Source organism: Scleropages formosus, chromosome 10 (genome assembly GCF_900964775.1).
Source record: "Scleropages formosus chromosome 10, fSclFor1.1, whole genome shotgun sequence".
Lineage (NCBI taxonomy): Eukaryota > Metazoa > Chordata > Actinopteri > Osteoglossiformes > Osteoglossidae > Scleropages > Scleropages formosus.
The window spans coordinates 23,343,394-23,363,700 of NC_041815.1; the positions used below are offsets into that span (position 1 = coordinate 23,343,394).

General features: G+C 43.9%; 1 protein-coding gene across 3 annotated transcripts in view; it reads right to left on the bottom strand.

Moving 5' to 3' along the window:
• The window catches only part of sacs (sacsin molecular chaperone), a 30,508-nt gene extending 13,221 nt beyond the window's left edge, over window positions 1-17,287 (bottom strand). The window contains exons 1-10 of one of the 3 annotated variants that reach the window (XM_029255248.1): window positions 17,020-17,287; window positions 15,651-15,776; window positions 11,696-11,846; window positions 6,984-7,074; window positions 6,708-6,793; window positions 6,152-6,263; window positions 5,763-5,909; window positions 4,143-5,625; window positions 3,047-3,138; window positions 1,422-1,785 (exon numbers count right to left, since the gene is read on the bottom strand). In XM_029255248.1, coding sequence (XP_029111081.1) covers window positions 1,691-1,785; window positions 3,047-3,138; window positions 4,143-5,625; window positions 5,763-5,909; window positions 6,152-6,263; window positions 6,708-6,793; window positions 6,984-7,074; window positions 11,696-11,846; window positions 15,651-15,776; window positions 17,020-17,054 — 2,418 coding nt within the window. In that variant the 5' untranslated portion in view covers window positions 17,055-17,287 and the 3' untranslated portion in view covers window positions 1,422-1,690. Of the gene's footprint in view, window positions 1-1,421; window positions 1,786-3,046; window positions 3,139-4,142; window positions 5,626-5,762; window positions 5,910-6,151; window positions 6,264-6,707; window positions 6,794-6,983; window positions 7,075-11,695; window positions 11,847-15,650; window positions 15,777-15,875; window positions 16,152-17,019 lie in introns of those variants that run through there. The other 2 variants (XM_029255246.1, XM_029255247.1) reach the window with 2 other exon arrangements.
• Between the last annotated feature and the right edge of the window lie 3,020 nt (window positions 17,288-20,307).

The window sequence follows — 20,307 nt, forward strand, 5'->3', positions numbered from 1 at the left end:
GAAAACAGATTATCTTGTTCCTCAGAGTACAGCATCTGAAAAGCCTGTGAATCTGTCAGTGCTTTTTATAGTAATCGGTCATGTATTCTATGGATTATTAATATACTGTAAGTACTTTAAATACGGCAGGGGGGCGCAGTGGGTTGGACCGGGTCCTGCTCTCCAGTGGGTCTGGGGTTCGAGTCCCACTTGGGGTGCCTTGCGACGGACTGGCATCCCGTCCTGGGTGTGTCCCCTCCCCCTCCGGCCTTACGCCGTGTTGCCGGGTTGGGCTCCGGTTCCCCCGCGACCCCGTATGGGACAAGCGGTTCTGAAAATGCGTGTGTGTGTGTGTGTGTGTGTGTGTGTGTACTTTAAATACACATACTGTATATGAGCATAGGAGCCGTAATTCCTTAAAAACATTCCCAGTTAGTAAATCATGCCAAATACTTGTCATGAGAAAAAGACCATCACGAATTTAAAGAGATACTTAAAGAAACATTAATTTCTAAAAAAATAAACACAGTATCATACAATAAAGCCACACTGCAAATGCACTTACAGGACACTATGAAGTTGTCGCTATGGTGAAAAGAAATATATTTGTCTTCCTTATAAGAGTGACAGCTTTAATTAACATTGGAACAGAAGCTACATAGAAAATTTCTTCTTATAACTACTGGTTACTGGACAGATGTTATCTTTTTGCCCAGATAATTTATGCCCAAGCAGTAAGATTATTATAAAATGATAGAAAAGGCTTCAGGGCTATTTTCTAGAGATTTCATAGTGTTCTATGAATGTTGTGCACTGATTCTGGATACATTAATACAAAGAACATACCAAGAGCCACACTCGCAAAATGTTAGCAACACATCTACCCAAATACCTACCTGAACAACCCCACAGAAACTGCTGTACTGAAATCAAATTTAAAAAACGTAAATTGGAACACCAAAGAAAAATTAATAAATAAAATTAAAAGAAATACGAATTTATGGTGAACGGCACTCTCATAATCAATAAACGATATTATGTTCAATAAGCCACTTTTGTGATACCTGAACTGGTATAATGTACTTCATGCTACATTTTGACTATTTTTTAACTACCTTTAAATACAAATGAAACAAATAAGACCTGAGCCCAGGTTTCAGCAGTGAACGGGGGGGGGGGGGGGGGGGTACAGATTGGTGGCATGGTGGGAGGGGGGAAATACAGATAATGTTGGGCAGCTGGTAGCGTAGTGGTTAGAGCTGCTGCCTTTGTACCCAATGGTCGCATGTTCAAATATCACCTCTAGGTATAGTACCCTGGGGCAAGGCACTTACCGTAAAATTACCCGGCTGTATAAACGAGTAAATGACTAAGTACCTTAACATTCTAAGTCACTTTTGGAGAAAAGTGACAGCCAAATGAATAAATGTAATGGATGCAAACAGCTTGTAATGCACCAAAAAAGAGCCAAGCCAGCAGGGTAGGAATTTGATATGGGCTCATTCAGTCTTTGGAAATTTCCATTTGAGAAACGGCTTGTCCGCGTCAGTCCCGCAGCCCCCGCAGCCCCCCAGCTGGGGGAAGCACTGGCACATAGCACAGCACTCCGTATGACAGTGATGCCCTTGAGCCAGGGATCCGGCAAACAAGTGCCGCATCACGTGGACAGTGAGCAGCATTGATAGCAGATGCTCTGATCTCCAGGAGTGTCTTAGGGGGTGCCCACCCTGGGAAATCGCTCAGTCTCCCATGGAAACACAGTGCCCCTGGAGATGAGGGTGAAGCTGGACAGGGTACATGTTGAGGCTATGAAGAGGCAGTTAAGTCAGACATAGTCAGGCAGATTCAACTAAGATCTGAATTGTACACCTGTGGATCAGCAACTAAGCCTTCCTGAGAGAGAGAGAGAGAGGGCAGTTTTTACCACAACCTACACATATCAACATTCATGCAGACAAGGAAACATTAACATTTCTCAAAACATTAAGAAAATGAAAGGAGAAAGGTACTGGAAATTGCTTGTATCCATTGACCACTAACGTTCTCATGTTAGTTTTGACGGTTATATTTGTTCTGCACAAGGTGACCATTCACCGATCCTCTGACACAAATAAATTCCACCAGTTCTGCTGGGCTTTTATGCAGCAATCCCCCTCAGATGTTAATCCTATGTGGAAATGACAGAGCACACAATTCTCTGTAGTGAGAGATCAGCGGAGTAAACAGGTGCACCGTCCAAGAGCGGTCCCACCACGGTCCATCGGCGTGAGTCAGTGCTATTGTCTGCCTCAGCTGAGCCCAGCACTAACCCACCACGCAATTACATGGCCCATAAAAATAGGACTGCTCTTCTGCGTGTCCTAGTACCTCTGGTCACAGTGAAAAGCCCACACTGAAATGTACTCCTGCTTACAGTACTGAAACGTGCTGCGATGATACCGAAAACCATTGGCTGTTACTGTGTAACAAGAAGAGCAAAGCACCCCTGAGCATTTCTTCAAGACTGCACAAGCTCCGAAAGGCATTCAGATGTGCCCGTTCAGCATATCTTTACTGGCTCGTATCCCTTTTGGCAAACTCATGGCTAGGTATGAGAGAGAACATGTCCCATGTTTGATAGCTGCAAGCAATATACATGGGGGAATAACCAAGCTGAATCTTCCCACCCACAAATGCACACAGCACTCATAAATTTTCGACCAGAAGCACACTAAGTCTTACAGCTCCTGGGTGGGGCAGGGGATCACTGCCAGCGTCAGCTGTCAATCCTTACATGAAATACAGGCAGAGCCAGCTGGGCTCTGCCGTTCCTGCAGCAGCTTTCCAACACCAAAGTGGTGTATGAGATATTTCATTAGAAAGAGTTACGCATTTTACTGCATAGGGCTCACAGTACCACCTTATACCGGCATCCAGAATAGGAAAACCCTTTAACAGGAACATGGGACATGGCTTTTTTCCTGGCTTTCAGACAATTAATACAGTTCAGATACCACATGGTAAGCCTTCGTGCCACTGGCATGGTGAAGGTCTCTATTCATTATTAGCTCGTGCAAAGTGGATTTACCTCTGCTTTTGGCTGCTTCCTTCAAGCTGGTCATAACAGATGGTTTTATACTTTCCAGTATAAATCTCCCTTCTAGTCCTGGGTACAGAGATCTGGTAGGGAAACAAGATTCTCTTTAGATCTACAGGAAACCTCAGGTGAGCTGGAGAAAACCCAGAGGCTGCTGGCATATGCACACCACACACTTTCCAACATCAGTCATCAAAACACAATCCTTTCAACAGCAGCCCATCAGCTGTGACAGCATCTTTCAATAGATCAAAAAAACATAACTGTATCACAGAAACCAGCTAAATGGAGGCTGTATAGAGACTGGAAAAGCCTGTCCCTGGAAATGACGCAGAATAATGTACAGTTTATAAATTCTGCTGCTCTACTTTTTCCACTGCAAAAAAAGAAAAAAAATTGAATAGAGAGAATCAGGAGACACTATACACATAAAAGAATTTCAAGAGAAGAACACTGAAAGTAACATACAAAACAACTGCCTGGGAAGTTGGCAGCTTCCAAACTGAGTTTTCAATGCGACCGTGAGCTCTCGGAGGGACTGCTGCGATGGACGCGATTCTAAATCACGGCAGCTAAATAAGTCTGTATAAAATGTCTCATCTTCCTCTGATTTCCTACAACTTCAATATGAAAAGCTGACTGTGCCAGCCCTTCAGCAAAGCCGTAAAACCATCCAAACTGATAAGATGTACCCCTTGACGTACCACAGTTTTTGAAAACATACTGGAAAAGGCCCTACCAGTCGCTGACTAAAAATGTACCTCTTGTCCAAATAGATTCATTTAAACTAAAAATTGCACATATTACCAAACACCAAAATGTTTAACAATGAATATCCGAAACTGTGTTAACATTCCGGGGGGTGCGGTGGCGCAGTGGGTTGGACCGCAGTCCTACTCTCCGGTGGGTCTGGGGTTCGAGTCCCGCTTGGGGTGCCTTGTGACGGACTGGCGTCCCGTCCTGGGTGCGTCCCCTTCCCCCTCCGGCCTTACGCCCTGTGTTGCCGGGTAGGCTCCGGTTCCCCGTGACCCCGTAAGGGACGAGCGGTTCTGAAAATGTGTGTGTGTGTGTGTGTTAACATTCATACCTGGGAAACTCCTCGCTGGCAATGTAGACTGCATCCTTGTCATTGACAGAGGAGGAAAATGCTGTAAATGTTCCGCTCTGCAGCGGAAGCAGTTCGAGCCCGATGAGGTCACTGTAACAGGCATCGCTGAGGACAAACTCCAGGAGGAGCAGTTTCTCTCCGGTGGACCCCTTGTGCCTGGCCTTCCTCAGCACTTGCCGTACCAGAGCGGCGGTCACTTTCTTCGTGACCCGCGGTGCGGTAATGAACTCGGTCAAGACTGCGTCGACAGCAGCCGGTACTTTAGCCACCTGGATCCCTGAGCTCTGGAGGTAGCCAAGCACAGCTTCAGTGCTCTCCTCACTGTCATCCAGCTCTGAGAAGACAGCATCATCCACCGACAACCAGGTGTTGGTGAGTGAGTAGATAACTGGCTGCTGGAGCAGGTCCCGGAAAAGGGGCTCAAGAATTGGCTTCCAGCGTGGCCGGATCTTGCTGGGGTCCGGCCAGGCCCCGTAGGTCCCCCTGGCGGAGAGCTGGAACTCCTGGTCCTTCTTGTTTTGTATCCGCCTGATGGCTTCCATGATGAGTGTGAAGTAGGCCCTGGGGATGACGGTGACTATGAGCAGCTCATTCCACAGGGCTGCGGGATCCCTCCACTGGTCCACCTCCCGCCACTTAATGCTCCGTCGGTTGTCGGTGAGGCCAAAGAAACCGCTGACATGCACTGGCAGGCCAGTCATACTCTCCTCCCCAGGGGGGAGGGGGAGGAAGCAGAATGCCCGCCCCGAGAAGCCAGGTGTGGCTCCCTGGTCCTCATCAATCAGCGTCAGAGGCAGGGCAATGCCAATGGTGGGGATGAACCTGAGGTCATCTGCCAGGGAATCAAGCTCGCCACATATCCCTCGCCCTCCGACCCCATTGCACACGAGCCAAGTTGTCCTCTGTGTCTCCTTTATGGTTTCATCCTGAGCTTCAATGTTGACCTGGTAGGTAGCACATGTGATCTCATCACCAGGCACTCCATTGCTATAGCTGTCAATGGCCAGAGCTAGGGCCTTCAAGGAGTTTGGCCTCTCCAGCTTCTGCTCTGGGTTCTCACCCGCTGTCACCCGGAAGAGCACCCTCTCGGTACCATCCGATTCACGAACGTGGAGGGACACCTCCTGCACGTTCTTGAGGAACAGCAACACCGTGTCTGCGTCTGCTTTGAACGACTCAAAAAGTTCCAACACCTTTTCCTTATTGTAGATGTTGCTGCTGAGCTGCGAGGGCTTAACGCGGAGCGGGAAGCGGAACAGGGTGCCAGGGAAGCTGCCATCTTTGATGGTGCTCTCAGAGCTTCCAAATAAGCCAACGTAGGGGGCAAACTGGTCGGAGAGCTCTGTTATTTCTTTGAGGTCTGATTTTAAGTTCCAGCATTGTCCAGACTCATGGGGTCCAAAGAGGGTCTGATGGGGGTCCAGCATGCCAATCTGATCACCACTAAAAATACTAGGAACATCTGAAAGAAATTGGAATGCAATAAAAAGCCATCAGGTTTCATAAACAAATTTCCTTTTACCATACAATTATAGATTCCTCTTCATTTGCATAGCATATTTTGTAGAGCGATATAAATGTTTATCCTGAAATCCACACCTGTTATGTGGTACACAGAGTTGAACCCAATCCCAAATCGTCCAACTTTCAGAGGATCATCCCTCTTTCTGCTCCTTGCGATCTCCTGGATTCCATTCCAGTCTTCAGCAGTAAACACAGCATTATTGTAGACATACAAAGCCGTTCCTGTTGAAAAATGAAGAAATGCATGGTCATAAATTAATCTTTCATCTACCCCTTTCAAAGAATGATATTTTCAGTTATGTGCAAGGTTTGCTTCAGCATTACGATCTCATCTAAAATGTGACAAATTACACTGATTCATTTTCATTTGCTCTGGAATAAAATACGCTATACCGATAAATTAGCTAATCTGAATTACTTTGCTGAAGTGGTCATATTCATGCGAGCAGCCGGACTCTACTCACCTTGATACTGCGCCATCTCTTGTGACCAGAGTGACTCCCGTCCATACTCGGTCTCATCGTACATAAACTTAACCTCCGTCGCCCCAGCATCTTCAGCATTTTGGATCAGTTCCTAGAAGGTAACCCAAGCCAGCTGTTATAAGTATGATCAACCAGTTTGTGAAACCTCTACATAAAAGGGCCATGGGGGTAATACATGCAAAGTGTTCCTTGGCATATTCTGTATGCAGCTGTTATGCCAAGTGTCAGTCTCAGTGTTAGTGATGTTTTAGTTTTTTCTATCATGAGGTCTTAATGGGGCTCAGGATTAGATGATCTTGCCAGGGATTGAAACCCTGCTGCTCACAGCACAAAGAGCTCAGCTGCTATTGAGTGGAGCTATAGGATCCAAGCCCTCAGTCAGGTTACAGACCAGCAAATCCACCTTCCAGCCACTGCATGTGCTACATGATCAATTGCAGTTTTCCACATAGGTCTTCCCCTGAAGTGAGCATTAAACCCATGGAAATAAAAGTGAGCACTAGAGGTCAAAGTAAACACAGGCTCTTTTACTGACTTTCAGGATTTGTCCCCCTTCAGGATACCGCCGTAGAATGTCTTTGAGAAACTCCACCAAGGGCGGAGTTGTCTGGCCAAACCTTCCTGTAAAAACAGCCAACAGTTGGGAATGAGCAATCAGACATTTAGTGTGAACTAGCACCTGAAAGTCACCAACATTTCTAGGAGGCACTCAGTACAAGTATTTTCTTTGAGCTTTAAGTTTCCCTTGTTAAACAAAAACGGGGAAGACTAAACTCTAAATATACCTAAAGGCTCTCTGGAAATTTCTTACCTCCTCCTTTCAGACCCTTTCCTTGCAATGTCATGAATATTTCATGACTTCCAACCTGCACCAGGGTCCCGATCTGAACTCGGTCATGCAGCTGCAGGATAGAGAGGAAAACAGATGAAAATGCACCATGGAAAAAGAAAAAGAAAGAAAGAAAGAAAAAAAAAAAAAATCGTCAAAGAGCCCCTCAGCCTTCAAGACCATCAGCTTCAGCACGTTTCCAAAAATCATACTGAATAGAGCAAAGAACTATTACCCAGCTGTATAAATGGGTAAATAATTGTAAGCTTGTAATACTTGTGGCCTCAACACTGGAAGTCGCTTTGGAGAAAAACGTCAGCTAAATGAATAAATGTAAATGTAAACTGAAAAATAAGGAGTTCCAACTTAGGTGTAGTCAGATGTTGTACAGAGTGAATTTTCTACAAAATAACAGGAAAAACATTCTGGAGGTATGACTACATTCCTCTTTACCGTGCTTGAAGATGAATCGATGTCTACACGAGATAGGGCCGACTGCAACGCACCACGGCGAAATCCAGAACACCTTAACGTTATGGCCTTCAGAAAGAGTTCTTTCTAGACCGCGAGTCACACAAAACACTGCAGATATGATTACTGTAGATGAGTCACGGTAAATTTGCTCTCTGCACCACTCTGGATCAATACATAGGCTGTGTGGAAGCTTGCCAGGACAGCCTTTGGATGTCCGCTGCTCTTCAAGGTGAAGCGCTCTTTCCGTACGTCCGCTTCGCTGGCTCAGCGAGGACGGCGCCAGAAACAACACTCGTGTGACCCATCATGCGGCTGCGCAAAGCAGAGAAGTGTTTTCACATCTCGAAATGAGAACTGCCACATGCTCTGCCTGTGACAAGTGCAAAAATGCATAACGCTGCTTCCAAAAAATATCTACTGTGAATTTTCTCCTGCTGGACAAGGTCGGGTAAAAGCACTGTACCAGAGGTTCACTACGAATACTTGGCTCAAACAACCAGCATCCTTGCATTTAATTGTCCTTCATGACCTGAGACTTGTTGCCTGTGACACAGCCCTAATGCTACAGTTGGGTAAATGACACATATTCTACCTGTATCTGCTCACATTTGGAGCCACACATCAGTTCTGTGGTTGCAAAGGTTTCTGCTTCTTCATGATGAAGTGCGATGACCAGCGTAACGCAAAATTAAAAAAGACATTTTTTCCCATAATAGCAAAGCATTTTTTCAAGCTAAAAGACAAAAATCCTATTTTATATATGCAGTCACTCAACAACAGTGCCCCTTTCCTGTTGCTTCAAGCCAGTTTTCCTATTTGTACAAACCCTTTGTGGATGTTTGCCTCAGTTTGATCGTTTAGTGGAAAAACTCCCGAATATTAAATATGCACAACAAAACCACCGGCGCTTCACACAGAGCAGCCAGGAGGACATCTAAACTGACTGTAAAAAGCCTGATAATCACAGTGCATCAAGGACCACCAGAAGAAACACTGAGTCAAGTAGTTACGGAAGACACTAATATGCAAACTTGTGAACAAGTAAAACTGCGTGAAGGTTTATTAAAAAGCAATCAGAATTATTCACTACTTTTATCAGCCATAGCACCATTAACAGAAAAGTTATTTTCTTGCTTCGGGCAATTTTTAATGTATCTGCAGCATCAGCTGACTTGAGGAAGAAGCATGTGTGCTGGCTGAACTTGTTACCATCTAAGGTTGCGCCGAAAGCAGAAATTCGCAAACTAATGAGCAACGCTGAGCGTCTTCCAGATCCTTACACAGTTTCTTTTAGAATTTAATGCAATGAAGCTATTTGCAGAACTTCAATTTCTGCAAAAGCACTGCACAACACTTTTTGACAGCCCCATCAAGGATGATTGTATTTTTTTACATTTACTCATGACACTTTTCTCCAAAGCAACTTACAGTTATTTACTCATTTATACAATTTTGCTGGAGCAATATAGGGCAAATACCTTGTTCAAGAGTACTATAGCTGGAGGTGGGATCCAAACCTACAACTTCTGAGTCCAAAGGCAGCAGTTCTAACAACTATGCTACCAGTTGGCCCCATATGCTTCCATTCTGAAGTTACAATCTCTGACACCTTGCCACCTGGAACATTTCAATATCAGCCCCTTGGGTCTTTAATGGGCCCCGATAATGACAATTTCAGAATGGATCACCACTAAGAAAGGCTGTCAACAGTACGTTCCCTATGAAAGTCCTCTTGCAGGAACTCAGCTGACATTGCAGCTCATCGGTGAAGCTTTCGAACCCTCGAACCCAGGTTCCATGAGGGGTCAATTCTGAATGTGATGTCTGAAAACAGACCCACCTGCTTTCTCTCACTATCAGACACCAACACAATAAGTTCACACACACTTAATAAGTGTGAATCAGCCATCACCCCATCAACTGGAAAAAAAGCAAGTAGTTTTCCATCATTAATCAGACAAGCATGAGTACACCTTGGCCCACTTGGGCAACATGTGCATGGGATGACATGGACAGAGGAGTGAAAGCAATGCAACCCAAGAGTATCCTACATCTCTGAGAGCTGCTGCAAAAAACTGGGGACACATGTTGACTCATTTCCCCATCAAATGCAACCAAAAGCCGTATGAACCAAAAAAAAAAAAAAAAGTTTCCAGCAAGCGAACTCTCAACTTTTGACTGGTACTGTAAATATAATGTAACTGAAACGCACAAGAGCAGAGCTCTGGGCATCTGCACAGGGGCACTGGGTTCGACAAAATGTGCTTAAAAAGATTACAGGCCTGAAATAGCCAACGAGCAAAGTAAGAAGGGAGGAAAACAGAGAGTTCATTTCAAATCTCTTCGGTGAGCATGCCATAATTTTACTGCGCTGTCATTGTTCAAGTTTTTAATGCACACTGACATCTTAATTACATCTCTGTGTATCCTTAAAGAGCCAAAATGTCTGTCCTTGTTATGTCTTCCGTACATCACACAGGACATCGCACAGTGCAGGAGGCTGAGTCTTGCATCACAAACAATGCATTTATTGTGAATAAAGTGCAGCGTAAGAGAGGCAAATCTTGCATTTCTGAACGCATTATCTAAGCTCATGAAGCAGGTGACAGCGCTTCAAGACGGAGCTCTCAACCGACTGGAATAACATCGGCGATGTCGGCCGAGCTGGAGAGACGGGAAATCCTGCAAACCGAACGTGTGAGGAAACCCCGAGCCATGAAGTGAGAAAGTGGCCTCCAGCACCTTGCTGTTCCACCAGCTTTCTGTGACCAACAAAGCGCACATTACAGTCAGGGCAACAGGTAGCGTAGTGGTTCGGGCTCTTGCCTTTCATCTGGGAACTCCCGGGTTCAAATTCCCGCTCCCGCGTTAGTGCCGTGCACCAAGACACTAGCCCAAAATCTCTACAGAGAGAATGAATACCTGACTGCATAAAGGGGTAAATCACTCTATAGCTTCATGTCCTATACTTTATCACAGTGTTCTCTTCTATAATGAAAAGACTTGAGGAACAGAAATATTTCTCTGAACCAGACACAACGATTCTGCAGGATGCTGTGCTGCTATAGGCACTGTAACCGAGCCAGTTACAGTATTTTGGGGCTTGCTACCTCATGTCTTTGACACTCCGTTACACTGGTGCCGTAATGGTTACAGCTGTTGCTTTCAGACCCAAAGGTCACAGGTTTAAATCCCACCTTCAGCTGTAGTGCCCTTGAACAAGGAACTTACCCTAATTTGCTCCAGTAAAATTATCCAGCTGTATAAAAGGGTAAACAATTGCAAGAGGCTTAACACAGAGAGTTGTCTCGGAGAAAAGCGCCAGATAAACGTAAGCAACGCTAACTACCAGTGCAGTGCCTGCGACAAACATCTCCACTCTCTTTAGGCCTATCCTGAAGGGGAAGAATAAATTACGAGCAATTCTTGATCACTTTCACTCTTGCTGTGATGACACAACAACAAGAAACTGCCAAACACCGACGACTCATTGGTACGTTTTAGACGACGTTAAGGTACAAGACGCAGAACCAGCTTAAATTGTGACACTATTAAAGATGTATCACCTTATCTTGTCCTGTACAACAGGCAAAGGATTACTGCTTTGTTTCTCCACAACTTCTTTCTTTAGATAACAATTATACCGGACACACTGAGAAACTTAATTAAGATATCACGTATAAAATTTCATAAACCGATTTTTTAAAAAGGAAAACGCTGAATGCAGAACTACCGATGTGATGAAGCATGGGCACGCTTCCAAAAGCAATTTCCGTAGAATGTCCTGCTTTGAAAACATTGTACATGACAAACAGTGTCATTTAGAAGCAGGGAGTCATGAGTTCTAATCGCCATCCAAATGAGAAAACAAGAGGGAACTCAAACCGAGGCACTGAGTGAAGACGGATTACATGGACGCACTTGTTTTCTTGCACAGGCCGGCCGTTGCTGAGCGTCCACTTGCCAGTTCATTTTCCGTCATTAACGGTCTCGCTTAGCTCGTGATCCGACAGAAATGCGCGATACAGAAAATGGACAACGGACACAATGGACAAAGGCGAAAGGAGATCAGAAAACCAAAAGGACAGATTTACGTGGAGAGGTCTTCCACACAGAAGGGTTGAGCATTTAAACATTACCAGGGTCATCATCTAAAAGGACAATCTTTCACGGCTAATGGTAAGAAGTGAACTTTTGTAACTGCACCTGGGAGCCATTACCAGTTTTCCATGGTGGAGCAACTGCTGCTCCTCCACAGGGATGTCGGCCTCTTCGTAGATGAGTTGTTTGACATCTCTGACAGCTGCAGAGGGCTGGAGCTCAAAGACTCTGTGGCCGATGTATTCGTGAAGGACTGTCACCCGCGACAACCTGACGAAAAAGTGATATTCAGCCTTGTTTTGGTCCACGACAGTCCATCAGTAGAAGATTAATGCTGGATACATAGTTGTGTCCACACCATTCATGTAGTGTAAAAGTTTGAAGGAATATGACATACCGGTTTCCTATTTTATTAATGTAGATATTCATTTGGAAAACAATGCTGGAAGCCAATAGGCTGTTTTTGCTATTTGTTTATCATTCTTTATTCACAACGAGTTGTAAAAGAAAGTGGAACACTTAGTCAGGGACTGGACTGCTCACGAGGAAGGTTTGAGGCATAGTGTAATAAAGCAGTTTAAAATGATGAGGTCATGAAGGAGAATTTCATTTCCGTGAGGAGACGCATTTCTCCATGTTAGGATACTTGGCATCTGTGTAATGTAAACACACTTCTGAAATTTAAAATTATTGCTCCTACTCTTCAAACGCATATTTAACATCGAAAGTGAAGGCTGAGGCACACACGTCGACATCTGCACCACATCCGGCACGTGAAACACCGTGTTGCTGGCAAAGTGACAGAATAAGTTCCAGCGGGGCTGTACATTGCATTTGGCACAGCCATCTCCGTTGTTTCTTACGTGGATTACTTATACAGACATGCGTCGCTTAACAACAGGGATACATTCTGAGAAATGAGTTGTTAGGCAACTTCGTCGTTGTGTGAACATCATAGAGTGTACTTATACACACCTAGATGGTATAGCCTCGATCGTAGAGTGTACTTATACAAACCTAGGTGGTATAGCCTCAATGCATTCAAGAGATGTGCTAAACACGAGATTTACGACACCGCTGCACAACACAGCATACTATTTTACAGTAAACTTTTTTATAAGTAGAAAGAGTACACTCTTAAAACAATGATAAAAAATACAGTACATACATAAACCAGCAACATACAGTAGGTGTTTATTATCAAGTATTCTGTGCTGTACATAATTGTATGTGCTATACTTTTATACGACTGGCAACGCAGTAAGTTTGTTTACAGCACCATGACCATGAATATGCGAGGAAAACGTTGCGCTACGACGTTACAATGGCTATGACATCGCTAGTCGAAAAGAATTTTTCAGCTCCATTATAATCTTACGGGACCACCATCGTACTGTATATGCGGTCAGTCGTTAAGCAAAACATCATTAAGAAGCGCATGACTATACTTTATCAGTATCAATGTTGGCAATGTTTGCATCATCTTTTCCTTTGTGGAAAGCATAAAGGGACCACATGCAGGTGGCATGTGATGTATATCAGAATCTGGGAAACAGAGGACATCCTACATCTGATAAACTAATGAGCCTGTTTGATTAACTATTTAAGCACAGCAAGCAGCACATGACCCCCAAGATTATTACTATTATCCTTTTTTAATCCAATTACTCAACTTCAATATCCTCCCCCAAAAGAAGGAAATCCCACCAAACTTAAGAGGAGTACACAAGTACAACCCTTATCCCAAACTCATACTGTAAGCAGATTGTTTCTTTTCACTTGATGTGCTGATGGTTTCACAGGGGGAGAAACGTGCTAAGAGGAGATCAGCGTTCACCCTATTCCACCTAGATCCCTTTTGGCAGTCAGCGCTATGATGAGCGGAAGCACTACGAAAGAGGACCCCTGCTATGTCATTCTAATCACCAAATAGTTGGTAATGATGTATAGATATATGTGCCTTGACCATTGGGAACATGGTAACAATGTGAATTTTAACATGGAAAATGGTAAACTGGAAGACACAAAAGGAGGGTCTGATTCAATCAGTGTTTTTGACAACAATTATTTTCAGCAAGATAAGTGATTTATTTTGAGAGTCAGGGATATTAGTAAAGATAGTATAGTACCTACAATTGCTAACTCCAGACCCAGAGGCTGCAGGTTCAAATCCTAGTTCCAGCAGTAATATTCTTGAGCAAGGTATTAGCCAGTTGTGCAAATGAGTAAACCATTTTCAGTCGCTTTAGAAAACCACATCAGCTAAATGAATAAATGTAAGAGAACAGGCCCTGTTCACTGTGTCCAAAGATTTTTTTTTTTTTTTTTGGGGGGTAGGCCTATTTCACTGTTTAATTGCTCAAATTAGCCAACAAGATTCTGTAAACATATTGACAACAGTTAACATTTTCTTAAATGAATAAATAAAATTCCCCATTGGCTGTTGACTGACTGGCAGAGTAGGACAGTGGTTATGATGAATATCTTGCGCATTGGGACGTGGGGTCAAATTCAAATCAGCGTGTGAGGAGTTTGCAGGTTCCAATGAGGGATTAGTCCCGTGTCAAGTGGATTTCGTTGGGTGCTCTGGTTTTCTCACACAAAGTACATGTGTTTAAGGAAAAGTGTAGACTGAATAAACTTTAGTGTATGTATATGTGAGTGAATGAGTGTGTGTGTGCGCGCAATTGCCTTCCAATTGACTGGTGTCCCATCCACGGTGTACCTTGCCTCATGCATTCAGGAGAGGCTCCGGACCACTGCGACCCTGCTTTAGGATCAGCAGGTACCGAAAGTGAATAAGTACATGTGGAGTTTTGAGTTTCTATGATTTACTCAATACAAATTGCAGAAAGACTCCCCTGGGGTGCAGGACAAGTACCTGCTTTGCTCAGAAAAGCAAATCAGTCTAATAAAATTTAAGATATATGAAACAGACAATTGGCTATTCACCAGTTTCAGCCTGTATGTATAGATTATTGCAAGGGGTTCAGAAGTAAATTCCTGGGGCTAGAATATCCAGCAGCAGCCCTGACTTCAGAAAAGCGCTGGCCTGTCCTGCAGAGACCGAGAAGGAGACGGCCCGAGGACAGGTCTGTAATGCTACAGATGGAGTATCAAACGTCCACGCGCTATCGATTGCCGGGAAACCCAAGAAGGTAAATCACTCCGCCCGCCTGGCGAGGCCAGTTAGCATCATTCTGGCGGCTGTTTGACACAGGACACTGCGCAGGAAGAAAGCTTCCTATTGTACATCACAAAATCCATACTGGGCCACGCAGAAAATCTGCGTCTGTCCTACACTGCTCGTAACCCTAACTGCAGGTCTCCCAAAATCATCCAGCTAGAAATCCTCATCCTCGCATTTTGTTTTTGTCGACTCTGTCCTGGACTTTATATTTAGAAACAAATACACAATGAGGACAGTTACAGTGCCGTTTTATGTACATTTCCTGTCCAGTGATGAAAGTGCACTGAACACATGAAACACCCATGCTGAATACTGAGTATACCCTGTAGCCAGGACCCCAAGACCCCCTAGAGTGGGGCACTGACTGTTGCATTTGATGACGGGTGGGGCAGCGACACTGCCTGTGTGAGACTTTACTGTAACACAATGCAACGCTTCCGAGGACCACGAGAAAGGGGCGACTGGGGGTGGGAAAGACTCAAGAGCATCTCTGTGCTGTCAGCAACAGTGCGCGCCATGTGTTTACCACCATGCAAAGGGGAAAGGGTGCACGGCACTGGTACTCCACAGCGAGTGAGGTGAGCAGAAAAAAAAAGAGAGTACTGCTGCAGTGCCACTTCCGATCATCATCATGATCTCCCTCGAGTCGCAGCACCACCACGGCACGGAAACCTCAATGCCACCATGTGCCACACACACAGCGCCCTGACCGAGTGAGTGTGTCTCACATCCTCTAGCATTCGATTCGTCATCAAATTCATGCAGCGCCGCATGCATGGGCTGGCATGCATCGTGCACTTGTTCTTGACGCACGCGCGGATCAGTTGGCCGGGATCCGCGGTAATAATAATGCACTAAAAAGGCGTGCGCGCGGAGGAGAGTACCTGCGCTGCGGAGGGGCCGCCATCGTCCGCCGTCTGCGTGCTCCGGCCGCGCGCTCGCGCTCATTCGGCTGCGGCGCGCTCGCGCATTCTCCCAGCAGCTCCGCCCGGCGGGACACGCAGGGCTGTCTGTCACACAGAGAACACCGTTAGTTGCGGCGGCGCCGCCCTTTGCCTTTCTTCACCCCGTACTGCGCCCCGTTACAACACGGCTTTTTATTTAACCACCTTGTCTAGTAACGGTTCCTCCGCAATCCGCCTCGAGTCCACTCCGAGCGCCGCGCTCGCGGAGCCTCTTCGCGACTTTGTTCACTTTGCCGCGCGCCCGGATATGTTGTTGTTCATTGTCATAATATCGCCTTAGTTACTAGTTAATAGTTTCGGACGTCTGTGTTAGTCGAGACAACAAAGAGAGCCCGCGCTTCTGTGACCGAGCAAAATGTAGTTACGGGAGACCGGTGAGAAGCCGGCGACCACCACCGAATGACTTCCCATACGGTAATTCCCTCACCGAGGCCGTTTCTAATAATGTACGAGCGCACGTGACTGATGCGGCGGTTGTGGCGCGCTGCGTTCTGGGAGTTGTAGTCAAACGGTGTCGAGAACGACGTCATGTAGGCGCAGTAACGGCGCCCCAAAATATGCACATTTCCACTGACACGAAGCGATAAATTAAATGTTGGCCAATGTATAGAATTCCTCAAATAGAAATTCTTTTGCTGATAAAAATGCTAAGTAATATCAAGTAAAAAAAAACGATTGTTCACTCATGTAGTTGTCGCAATCCTTATCTTTCCCGTGGTTTTATTAATAAAGTTTATTATAGGCGGATGAAGGTGAGTGTTTTGTGTACTCCAGCACCCTCCCTGACAGGGACCCTGTGTGGCCTGTGTGTATGCGCACCTTCTCCTCGTCTATTTGTCCTCGTGCACAATTTTTACTCACTGCGGCGCACAAGGTCTTCAGTGTTTTTCAGGTAACACGTTACAGAAGCGCGGAGCAAAAGCAAAAAGAGAAACATTTTTCCTACTGGACGTATGCATTTTCGAGTCTATTACTGTACGTTGTGTGTAAAATCATGCGACACGATTTTGCTCCCTTCGCTGTTAAGGTTTTTCCTGTAGTGTCATAATAACCCATGTGTCCCATGTGCCTCCCCCAGCGATGCCCCTAAGTCTTAGGCTAAGACACAGTCGTCCAGCCTGCTGTGTCCTCCAGCAGCATAAGAAATAATCATAATCATGTATCGTCCCCATTGTGATTGTAACCAGTCATCGTGCTGCTCCATTTAGTCAAAATGGAGCCTAGAACCGAGATGAGACGCAGGAGGTGCGGCGAGTGCCGCAGTAGGGGGTCACCGATCTCTACTCACATGATGGGATGGAGCTCTGTGGTGTTCAGCATCATCTGCCCCCGACGCCACTCATCCTCATCATCGTCCGCATCCTCGTGCTTCGTCCGCTGACCGCAAGGCGCCCGTCCCGTCCGCCGTGGAATCACTCGGAGAAATAATCGGCGGGATCGCTCCTCGTGAAACGCCGGTGATGATGTGTGTGTGGAGAGTGTGTGATGCGTGTGTCAGTTTCGTCCCAGCATTTCCCAACAAGTCCGCATCTGCACGGACCCCAGGGGCTCTTCTTAAAGACACATGATTATCATAACTAGAATAAAGCACAGTTAACCCCCGCAAATACCATATATCATCATAGCAGAGCCTGGTGGAAAACGTCAAGTTATCAACTGCTAGAAAACGAATCAAGTTATACTAAAAGCTGACGCGGTATATATTACCTTCTAATAATAAGTAATAAACACTCCTACTACTAAGATAATAAGTAACAAATAATAAATAATAATAATAATAATAATAATAAATTACTAAAGAACTTAAGCAATCCATAACTTCACAAAAATAAACGACAGCAACACACTGCGTTGTGAACTGCCGCTGTAAAACTGTGATTTAGTTTTGAACCACTGCAAATTTCATAACAATTGTCGTCACGTAGAAATGCGCAAGGATCTAAATCAGGCCACGTCCATTTTTAGACACGAGAACAAGTAAACCACTAAAAACGAAACAAAAGACAAAAGCGCTAAAACAGTTTTGAAATATCGAATTAGTATATTCCAGGGATATTTTCAATCCATGCCCGAAGTGTATCCGTGAAGACTGCGCGGAATTTCGTCTTTACAGTAAGATTACAACTTTTAAAAGTTATTTGTACTGATTAATTTTTAACAGCTGAGTTTTAGACTTTGTATAAATGAGGAGATTCGGTCTTCAGACCCTCGCCTGAGTGTTTACTTGAACCCGCAGAGAGCGGACAGGTTGCGGTGCAATGCCATCACCTGGCCACCAGATGGAGACACAGTGCGAGACAACCTCCGGCATGGAAACTCCGCACTGGATGCAGTCGCTGCTCGAGTTACGAACAGTCCCGTTACAGGTTTTCAGTGGTTTATATGTTTATATTTTAACTGCATTTTCTTCACTTAACTTTTGTTTAAATTCAGTTTGTAGCAAAGCAAAGACAATATGTTTTCACCTGAGCAGGGAGTGGACAGAAATACCTTGATTCAATGACTTTCACCAGTATTGACAAGTCATGTGTGGTGTGTTCCTAAACATGGGTTATTTTAATAGCCACATTAGTTTTAATGTTATTTAAAAAGTATAAATAAATCATTGTGCAGTGGAACATAATATACCAGAAGTATTTATGTGTATTTTGATCTGCTCTATATTTATTGGTCTTTTAGAACATAACTTATAATAATGGACTCGAGATTCCGTGTGGCTGCAAGTTTGCTTAATAAAATTATAACATTTTATTAGCTGGTCAAATGGCTTCATTACTTGGTTCACATAAAAATTCATTCATAAGACCACCCCTAAAAGTAAAACAATGTCAACATACATAACAAAAATACTTCCATTTTATACTGCGACATAAATTACAGTATTCTTTTAGTTATTTCATCTACAACTTTGACATATATCAGAATATATTTGTATAAAATTAATGCACAGAAGTATTAGAGGGACTCTTAACTCCTTTGTCAAGTTCTTTTATTTAACTTTTGAAGACAAGTCCCAACATGTTCCCTGTTCAAAGATTGCAGTGCAATCTCTTCCAACCTTTTTGACTTTGGACTTTATCTTTGGGTATAAAATGTCAGAGAAACTGCTGAACACTGCATATCTATATTGAAATGTTTAAAAGTAATGCTAGGCAGTTTTTTCATGTTTCTGTCTCAAGTGATATTAATCCATTCTTCCCCACCTCCATTCATTGATCCATCAATCCATCTTCAGCAGCCACTTATCTTCTCTGGGAGTCTGTGTTCCAAAACCAGTCTTAAGAAGTATAGGGATTAAATCAGAGTGCATTTTGATTTTAATGGCAGGTATTTATTTTATTTAAATACTGTATCATTATTTTTAACTATAAATCTGCTGCTTCGTCTTCTACATGAGAGCTGCATGTGTCTCTCCAGAGGTATATATTTATGTTATATATATGTTCTTACTTTTTTCTATGTCCTTATTTTTTTATTAAGTCAGATATTGAGAAATATTTCTGGGAAATTATTTTTCAGTCAATTGATCAGATTGTGAAATACATAATTTTATTTGTTTTACGATTCTTCTCCTATTTTGCAGGATACAGCAGTTCGTGAACGCTACGATCCACACTTCATTGTTTTCTTTTTCTGGTAAAATTTACATTTACTCATTTAGCTGACGCTGTTCTCCAAAGCAGCTTACAATGTTGAGGTTACAATTATTTACCCATTTATACAGCTGGGTAATTTTTACTGGAACAATTCAGGGTAAGTACTTTGCTTAAGGGTAATACAGCCAGAGGTGAAGCTCAAACCTGCAACCTTTGGGTCTAAAGGCAATTATTCTAACCACTATTCTACCAGCATTTTTAATAAAATTTTAGTTTTTTGTTCACAGTGTTAATCCTAATGTTTTCTTTTTTGGTCAGTTACAGTTGATCACAACATAACAACATTATTCACTTTGCATTTCCTTGAAGGGAAAAGGGAAATCCAATACAAGAGAGCCCCACTTTCATCTTAAAGGAGTGAAATGGCAGGTTCTAAGTATCACTTGACAGCCGTGTAACACATCCTGCAGAAGCTGTGTCATTAGGCCTTAAGTGTGCCGTATAAATACAACACTGCAGTTAAATGGCTGATCGGTTACAGTGGGTTAATCCTATAAAAATGCTGAAATAATAAGTCTAGCTGCAGCCACAAATTCCAGCTGTGCTCTTCAGGGGAACGTGGACTTCCCAACCCTTTTCTCCTCTTTGCTGTGTGCATTAAAGAATTAATAGCAGAAAAAAGTGAGGTATTTGTCTCCAGTTAGAATACATCTCCCATTTCTATGAACCGTCTGATCAGCAGAGTTTATGAACCCTACACTCACTAACACACAGAGAAATGACAAGGAGGATTAGATTTATCGTACCACCCCTGCGTGTATATATTTATACACCCACACACTTGCTCTTCAATGAATGCAATTGGGAAAAGTGAGCTGTTCATAACTCGTATTGTTCATAACTCCAAAGTCAGCTTTTTCTCTAGGTAATTTCACACATTTCACATTTTCAGAACCACTAGTCCCATACAGGGTCACGGA